At 51.7% G+C, this 8,826-nt stretch overlaps 1 protein-coding gene across 1 annotated transcript; it reads right to left on the reverse strand.

The window, feature by feature from the left end:
- Nucleotides 1-3,518: 3,518 nt before the first annotated feature.
- Nucleotides 3,519-4,766, reverse strand: GJC2 (gap junction protein gamma 2; the record flags this gene model as incomplete). The annotated part of the gene is made up of 1 exon (XM_082014625.1): nucleotides 3,519-4,766. The coding sequence occupies one exon, from the start codon at nucleotides 4,764-4,766 to the stop codon at nucleotides 3,519-3,521; it is 1,248 nt and encodes a 415-aa protein (XP_081870751.1).
- Nucleotides 4,767-8,826: the final 4,060 nt, after the last annotated feature.

Here is an 8,826-nt window from a genome sequence, read left to right on the forward strand (position 1 = left end):
TGGACTGGCTGGTGGTGGCTCAAAGATGCAAAGGACAACCATGATGGAAAAAGAAGCCCTTAGAGAAAGGTTGATGAGACTGGAGTTGTTTATCTTAAAGCAGACTTGAGGAGCTTGAAAACAGTCTTCAAACACCCAAAAGCTTCTGCAGACATTAAAGGCATGAGAAGTTCTTTGTGTCTGCTGAAGAGAGGAGATGCCAGGGGTTGCAGCGAGGTGGGGGGTTGTGTTAGCTGTTAAGGAAGTGTTTGATGGTGGCAAGTCGGCAAGAAGATCTGTGGTCCTCTCCAGCCCTGTTGCTCTAAGTGTCTCTGAACCTGCAGCCATGGAGCCCAGGGATCTCCTCGCATTGGGCACTGACCAGCTATATCGTTGGGGCAGGGGGTATAGCCCTGCTGTATAAAATGCATTTAATGAGTCGATCAGGTCCCTGTGACCAGCTTCTGAGATTTCTCACTTAAAATCTGTCCCCTGCTTTTTCCATGGCGAGGCATTTGCTAGGATGGTTTCCTGAAGCAAGAGCAAGGGAGGCACATGCCCATCCCTGCGTTTGGTGACTCACTGGTGAATCTGCAGGTCAGCGGGAGCTGAGGGGCTGATCTGAGTCATCGGGAAATGCTCAAGCCATGTCTGGGGCTGAGGGAGGTGTCACTGGTACAGGCAGGAGAAATCCCAAATCCGGACTCCCGCACAGCACAGTGCCTTCCAGCACTGCATGGGAAGGACAGGTTTATCCTGGGCTGTGATGTTGCTGCTCTTCTCAAAAAAATCAGAAAAACCCAGGCAGCATCCAACCATCACTGTCCTCAGAGTTTCCATCCTTCCCATGGGATCATGAATCACTGTTTCCCATGGGACACAAGGCTGGCAATAAATGAGCAGTCACATCAATGTGGAGGACGTTTGTGCCCTGGACAGCTGTAATTATTAGGGAGCAAATTTCCACTCAGCAGCACCTCTGCTCTCCTCCCCAGCAGCCCTGGGCTGTGGACCTGCATGCATCTGCCTTCGTGATAGCACCACTGTTAGCAACCAGCCTCTCCTGCATTGCCCGCGCATCCCCAGCCCCGGAGGAGAACACGCACCTGCACGCGGGACAAGGACCGACGGCACCGTTGGATATGTTTGTCTCCCCACCACTGTGGTGTGAACTTTCTGAACCTTTCATTCAAAATTCACAGCAGAAAGGCCATCCCTCCGCACGGCAGATGTGTGTTACTCCTGACCATTGCACTGATCCTCCTCCTGGATGCAGTTGTCCATTTTCAAGTGGAAGATCCCTAGCAGTGAGAGCGAGCAGAGCTCCAGGCATTTTACTGATGGACCAGGAACGAGCAGGATCAGGAACAAGCCTGAAAGTGTTCCCCAGTCTGTTACTCAAAGCCATACTGAATACTTGTGGCTGGATACCTCATAGGATGTTTCTTTGCTCTCTTTTTAAACCTCCTTCTTTGCCGCCAGCACTGTTCTCTAATGGCGTGGCACGGCTCAGTCGAGGTTACGAGGTGCTGAAGGCCATACCCAGGTGTTTCATACAGGCCAAAGGACCTGACCGGCTGGGGAACAGGCATCCTCGAGGCTTTCGGAGACCAACCTCAAGGACACGAGAAAGATGCCCAGCAAGAAGTCACATAGATCCAATGGCTAAGAAATACTGGCATGGGGACCTGCATGTGACTTCGGGTGGCTGGCACAGCCCTGAGGGAGAAGCTTGGCACAGGGTCAGTGCCGTGTTTGGTGAGGATTTACTTCTTTGTGTTAGGTTTGATCTTGAAGGCTCTGCCTGTTTGAGTTCCCCACAGTGGTGAATCAACCGTCGGACTCTTGGGAGGTTGTGAGAGCATCTGCCAAGCCACAGGCATCTTGGGAATGTCTCAGGGGTGAGACCTGCTCTGAGACGTGGCAGAGTGGGGCAGTGACTGGTTTCAGCCTCCACCATTCAGCAGGAGACGTTCCCTGTGATCCCAGTGATGAGCTTTTCTTTCCGTTTTGTGTTACTGGAGGGGAACAAAGCCACAGCCCGTCAGCCGTGCAAGAGGCATGGGATGAAACCACCCTGACAAAGCACGTCCTCAGCACTAGCAGGAGCCTTGGAGCTCAGCAGCTTGGTTTTAGCATGCCCCCCGACTCCTGCAGCTGCATGAAAACCACCCTAAAACCAAAGCAAGCTCAAAAAGCTCCCCATAAACTAGTGAAAAAGATCCTGCTACTGTCCTGGTCCTGTCCCCACTGAAGCCAGGTCTTCCACTAAGCGCCTCAAGCAAGTGTGTGAAACCTGCCAGTTGCCCAGGGCAGGCTGGAGGCTAGAAGCCCAAAGACTGCTCCAGGATGAGATCAGCCATAGTCCTGGGCCAGCTGGGTTTTCCCAGGAGAGGTGGAAGGCTGTAAAATTACCAGAGGGTTGATACTACCTACATTTATATATGTCTCTCTATGCCTATAGTCACACACACACGTTCATATGTGTCTGTATATATGTATATGTACACACACACACACATCATATACACACTATGCATAGATCTGCTGTCTGACACTATTTATAAGTGTTTGATTAAACAGAAAAACAAATTTTCCAACACTGCTCTTCCAATCTCTATTAAAATTCAGCAGAACAAAAACGTCTAAACCCTTTATGATTTTGTTTTCCTGGTTGCATAAAGGCACTTTCTGATGATGTGAAGCAGCAGTTTGTTAAAAATGCTGTAACTGCAATGATTCCGTCACGTCTGTAGCAAGCGCTACACAGGCACCGGTAAGACGCAATGATGTCACTGCTCGCTCCTGCTGCGTAGCGTTCGATCGTATTTGCTTTTTGCTGCGACGCAGAGGAATAAAAGACAAAAAACCCTTCAGCACTGTGCTATGCTTTTCAGTCTCCGTGTGTAAGACAGTTACCGTGTTTCTGCCGCGCAACCTGATGTGGGTGCAAGCTCATGGCTCGCAGCAGGCATCCCTGCTGCCTTCGTTTCCAGTGATGCCTGCTACAGCATCTATCAGTTCAGGCAGGACATCAGCTGTAAGCGTGTCGTGAAGGTTCATGCAATATGTCAGTTGTTTTCTCATTAAGGGACCAGAAATTCATTTTGATTAAGGATATTTAGTAATTAAACACTGCCTGACCTACAGCACTCTAGCCTCGCCATGCAGGAGGGGAGCTGCTCGCCGTCGGCCTGACTTCTCTCCTGAGCCACCAGCAGCTCCACTTCCCATCACAGCGCGTTGTCTGGTCTCTGCTGGGGGCTCTTGTGGTCACCGAAGCGGTGGGTGATGCAGGGAGTTTGCTGTTGCTCACTGGAGGTTCCCAGCTGGAGAATGTGTTGGAAAGAGGGAAGAAATGTCTTTTGTTAATGCACTGGACGACAGCGCTAAATTGGTCTGAAACTCCTTTTCTCTCTTGACTTCTGTATAAAAATTGCGCCTGTGCCCTGTGAAACGAACGCAAGACAACACCGAAAAACAGAAACAAACCAAAATAAAAACCCCACTTATGCTGCCCTCTCTCCTTTTAGACGAAGCTATATCCATACAGACGTCTTTCCATCTTTACTGCTTGAGCTCCCTTTCTCCAAGGAGGCTTTGGGTTTAGCACCTTGTTTCTCCTGGGCAGTGTTGGCCCTGTTCTGCTCTACCACCGTGCCACCCGAGGCAGGACTGCTGGTTCGAGAAGGTTGTGTGTTGGCCTGGGTGCTGCTGTAGCTCTGAAATGCTATGTCTAACTGCTCCTGGGCCACTCGCAAGTGTTTGTGAAGGGTGGACAAGTCTGCCGGGAGGTTCTCATCTGGGCTGGTGCACTGCTGCTCCTGAGCGACGTTAGCCAAGTTCTGCTCATGAGCCATCAGGCTGTTGGGGATCTTGGTGGACTTCTCTGATTTCACTACCAGGTTGTACTCAGGAGGGCAGGAGATGTTCTTTGGGTAGGCATAGTTGTAGGGAGGCTGCCTAAAGCTGTTGATTTTCCGGCTGCGAATGGCATCTCGGATGGTCCCAAACCCCAGGTGAAACATCTCACACATGTTCAGCAATAAGCACAGGCAGCTCACGACGTACATCACCAGGAGAAAGATCGTCTTCTCAGTTGGCCGGGACACAAAGCAGTCCACAGTGTGAGGGCAAGGAACCCTGTTGCAGACGTAATAGGCTTCTACCTCAAAACCGTAGAGCAAGTATTGCCCTATCAAAAAGCAAACTTCAAACGAAGCTCTGGTAAGTAGCTGGAAGACGTAGATTTTCATCAGTCCTTCTTGCTGGATGCGCCTCCTCCCGTCATGCTTTTGTTGCTCTTTGTTTTTGGGCTTGGCTTTGGCTTTCTCGTTTTGTGCTGTGTCGTCCGAGATCATGGGCTCCTCTTCGTCAGCCTCCATCGGGTCCTCCACGTTGCGCGCTGCCTGCCAGTTCAAAGCAAACTGCTTCTTCTTCTTGAACCCCTTGAACTTCTTCTCCTCCTCTGCTGACCGGGCGATCCTGTGGATGGCATAGCCCAGGTACATGACCGAAGGGGTGGATATCATGATGATCTGGAAGACCCAGAACCTGACGTGTGACAGCGGTGCAAAGGCGTCGTAACAGACATTGTCGCAGCCGGGCTGCTTGGTGTTACAGGTGAACTTGCTCTGCTCATCGGAGTAGATGGACTCACCCCCCACCGCTGTCAAGACAATGCGGAAGACGATGAGCACGGTGAGCCAGACCTTCCCCACGAAGGTGGAGTGATTGTGAATCTCTTCTAGCAGGCGGGTTAGAAAGCTCCAGCTCATGTTGGTCATAAGGGCTACTCAGTTATAACCTGCAGGAAGAGGAGGAAGAAAACAACATAGCTGTAAGTTAACATCTGTGGCTACGGTCAGCTACTACGGCTGTGACATTGGCACACCTGTGACAGATGAAGTCATTTTATCTCAAAGAGGCACCTTTCACCGCTGCAGCCCATCTCCCCGGGACCTGTGAGGGACAGTGACATGGGGCTGACCAGGTGAGTTCAGCATCGGGCAGCGAGCCGTGGCCAGCGTGGGGACGTGCTGCACCACCGTAATCGGAGGCAGGGATACCTGGTGGTACTAGATAAACACAGACTAATAATGCAACAAGCCACAGCACCTACTAGGTTCGCCATTACCCACTTTGTTGCCTATTTCAAGACGTTGCTCAGCTGTAGGAAGGGTTTGGGTGACTGTAAAAGTGAACGCAAGGCACCGTGGCAGCCACCGAGGCACAAAAAGGTGCTTAACTTGTGATAGTCTCTTGCTTGCACACCATGGGCTCATGCTCCTGAGCTGAAAGCAGGGTTAGAGGATGCTGCCCACATCAGAGAGACTTGCACTGCTGAAATATCTTTCATTAGCAAACCCAGAAAAATGCAAAGGATCAGCAAAAGAATGGGAATATTTATGTTTACAGGCTGATGGCCCTTTTAAGTTCCTTTTGAAACAAAACAAAACAAATGCTTACTCAAATGGAGACTGTTTTAAAAATAAACCTTGAAAAACTTTCAGAGAAAACCATGCATTTGTTAGAAGACCTGGACAGCTGGGGAGGAAGAGCTTGTAATAACCATTTTGTGTTTAGCTTAACTTGCAATGGGGCCTCAGCCCCAAGTGAGTTAGTACTGAGTAGCACATGGCAGTGATGTGCTATGGCTGAGCAGTAGCTGCCCCTACACAGGCAAACGTGTAGACGTGGCACTTTGGGACATGGTTTAGTGGGCATGGTGGTGTTGGGTTAACAGTCGGACTTGATGATCTTAAAGGTCTTTTCCAACCTTCTGTGATCTTGTGAACTCCCTTGTGGTCCTCCACAATCAAGCAGAGGAAAAGAAATGGGCTGTTGTCCACACGTTGAAAGAGTATGGACACCAAAACTACTCCTCCATGGCTGGGTGGAGGCAAACATCCAGGAGGGAAAACGATGCCATGAGACATGAGCCTGGTCCTGACCTGGCTTTGCCCCACTTTTACATGGAGACACAAAATTATGCCCTAGGGTTTCCACGGCGCAAGCCGGCCTTTGAGCCCACCGCCCATGCCAGGCGCAGGGTGGGAGCAGCCACCAGGATCAGCCGTGGGTACAGCCCTGTGTGGAAGCAAGGAGGGAAACATGCCTTGCTCTCTTCTCCACGTTGAGCCCGTCTGGAATGTGATTTCGCTCACGCTGCTTCTTAGGACGGGAGCCAAACAGCGCTGGTTTGCTCAGCGCTCGCCTTTGTGCTGCCCTGGGAGGTAGCAGCGCGGTCCGAGGCTTGAGATGCAGCGAAATTCTTCCGCTGCTGAGGGCTCTCGAGAGCAGGCAGATGGAATTTTCTAACCCTGCTATTTCTAGATCAAACAAATCCTCTGCGAACCCAAACCCCCAAGTCTTCACACGCCAGACCGAGACTGGGAGCACTCTGCAGGTGGTGGGGAGGGCTGTATTCTTGTCCTGTAGCTTGAGAAACTGAGGCAGGGAAACAGCTCACTCCAGGCTGGGTAATAGGCCAGAAGAAGAGGTGTGGAAGGTCTCTTCTCTGCCCTCAATTTACCTGGTGAAGCACAAAAGCCCTCAAAGCTGCTGGGTCCAGAAATCCCATCTCCTGCCCCAAAAGTCATGCCTTGGACCCAATGGTCAGTACAGAAATGCTGCTGCGGGTACAATTCAGCCACTGCAGAAAAACGTGGAAAGCAATCCCCACAGAGCTCTTCTTCCATTGAGAATATTGGGTTTATTCAGAGGTGAGATGGGAAGGCATCGCCTTTGAGTGCCTTTTTTGCTTCTTTAAAGTGGATACACTTTAAAATGTCTTTAACCCTTCCTCTGATTTGTCCCCCCATTCAGATATCGGCAAAATGGAACATTAAATGATTTGCAGGATTAATCTGGGCACTCGGCCAAGCTCCAGCTGATGGGGACTGGCAAGGGAGGACCCCGCCGGGTGCAGCGACGGCCTGCTGCGGCACACGGTGCATCCATCCATGGAGCATCTGGGTCTGGCTGGGGCAGGGCTGGGGCTTGGAATCGAGCACACATCGGCCCTAGCTTGGTTGGCCCCATGTGGGTGCTCAACCACCCGCCAGCTCCCATCTGCATCCCCAGTTAGCTGCAGGCCCCACGTTGTTCTAAAACACGGGCTTCAGAAGTCCTGCAGAGCAGGTAACTTACCACTTCAGTGCTCACCTAAAGGGTTTATAAGGTCTACACCAGGGATAATTTACCTTTTTGCAAGTGTTACTCAAGGACACAGTTCCCAAAGCTCGGAGTCACCTCCCGACAGCAGTGTTGCTGGGGCAGGGAGGGTCTGGCTGAAGGAGTGGTGGCTGTTGGAGTAAATACTCAAGTTTTGATCTGATCCTAGTCAGGGTTGTTAGCAAAGCACCCACTGTCCCCCCCGGGAAGCACACTGTGGAAAGGAGCGCCCGATAGCATTGGTTCAAAACGCTCACCAACCTCCTCGGTCAGGGAGAAGGGAAGAAATAATTGCAAGACAGTCGAAGTGGCGGGTTGTTGCTTTGAGGAGACCACGCTGATGGTCCTGCCATTGGCACTGCAGCCCAGCCCTCCGTGCACATCTGCATCTGCGGGAACATCTGCAGGACACAGCCTGGAGCTGTGCCCGAGCCCCGGGGACCCCGCTCTTGCCTCTGTGTGCGATCACACCTTGACGTGCCGCTCCTGCGGGTCCTCCCGCTCTCCTGGCACTGTGTTTGAAAGCGGGGCTGAAGGAGATGAGTTAAAAAACCCTCCTGCAACCAGCTCAGTTAAACTTCCAGTGTTTTTTGCTACTACTAGAAGGACTATACTATGAGATTTCAGTGCCTTTAATCGCTGGGGGGGCGGGTAGTACAGCACTGTATTTTGGAATCAATTGTAAGGCAAACAAGCTTCCAAGGAAGGATTTGTTCTCATTGCTTTTGCTGGTGGTCGTAGGAGAAGACTGTATCTCACCTCCTCACAATGCCAACTATCAAAGCACAAAAAAAAAAAAGGATTTTTGCACCTTCTGTGTGCTTCAGAACGAATTCCTCCGTGCAATGGAGAAGTTACACAGTCCAGCTCCCCGGGGCAAAGAACCCTCTGTGTATCTACAGCAGGGAGATGGATTAGATTAGGTGGTTCACGCAGCCCGAGTGATCGCCTGGGAGGACCCATTCATTCACAGTCATCCATCTTCACAGGTTTTCTCCAGACTAGCTGACACGCAGCGCACGAAACGCACGCAGGGCACGAGTTTCATTTTGAAACAGCTACAAAGGGGCGGCCGGCCCTCTCAACCTGCCAGCAGCATTTCCAGTGCCTTTGGCTCAGCCTTAAAATAGGGAATATTGCGCGTAGCCAGGTACAGGAATGGGCTGTTGGCTCCACGTTCTCGTCACGGATACTTCCCGAAACCCGCTGGCCCCTCTGCGCAATCGCAGGCACAACCGTTGGAACTGGGGAAACTTTAAAACCCGCGTCTAAAATAAGCAGATGAAGGAAAAAAATAAATGGAAAAAAATGGCTATGCTAGCTGGACGTCCTTCCTTTCTGCACTGATCCCATCACTGTTGCTTTAACTGCAGGGAAAACAATGGGAAAAAATCTACTTACAGAGACATGGTGCTTCTCGCAGCGGATTTCCCTCCTCCGCCGGCATTCCCGTGCCGCCAGCCCTCCGCCTTGCCCTAGATAAACTCCCGCCGCCTGGGTCCCGCCATGCCCCGGCAGCTGGAAACCGGAGCTCGAGGGAAGTATTTAACGCGGTGTCAAACCCCGCCTCTGCCGCGCACCCACCGCCGGAGGTCCTGCCCCAGCTGCCCGCGCCCCTGCGGCCAGCCCCACCACCGCTCCTCGCCCCTCTTGCCTTCACCAAGCCTTGGG

Source organism: Phaethon aethereus (assembly GCF_964289735.1).
Source record: "Phaethon aethereus genome assembly, chromosome: 2".
Taxonomy (NCBI): domain Eukaryota; kingdom Metazoa; phylum Chordata; class Aves; order Phaethontiformes; family Phaethontidae; genus Phaethon; species Phaethon aethereus.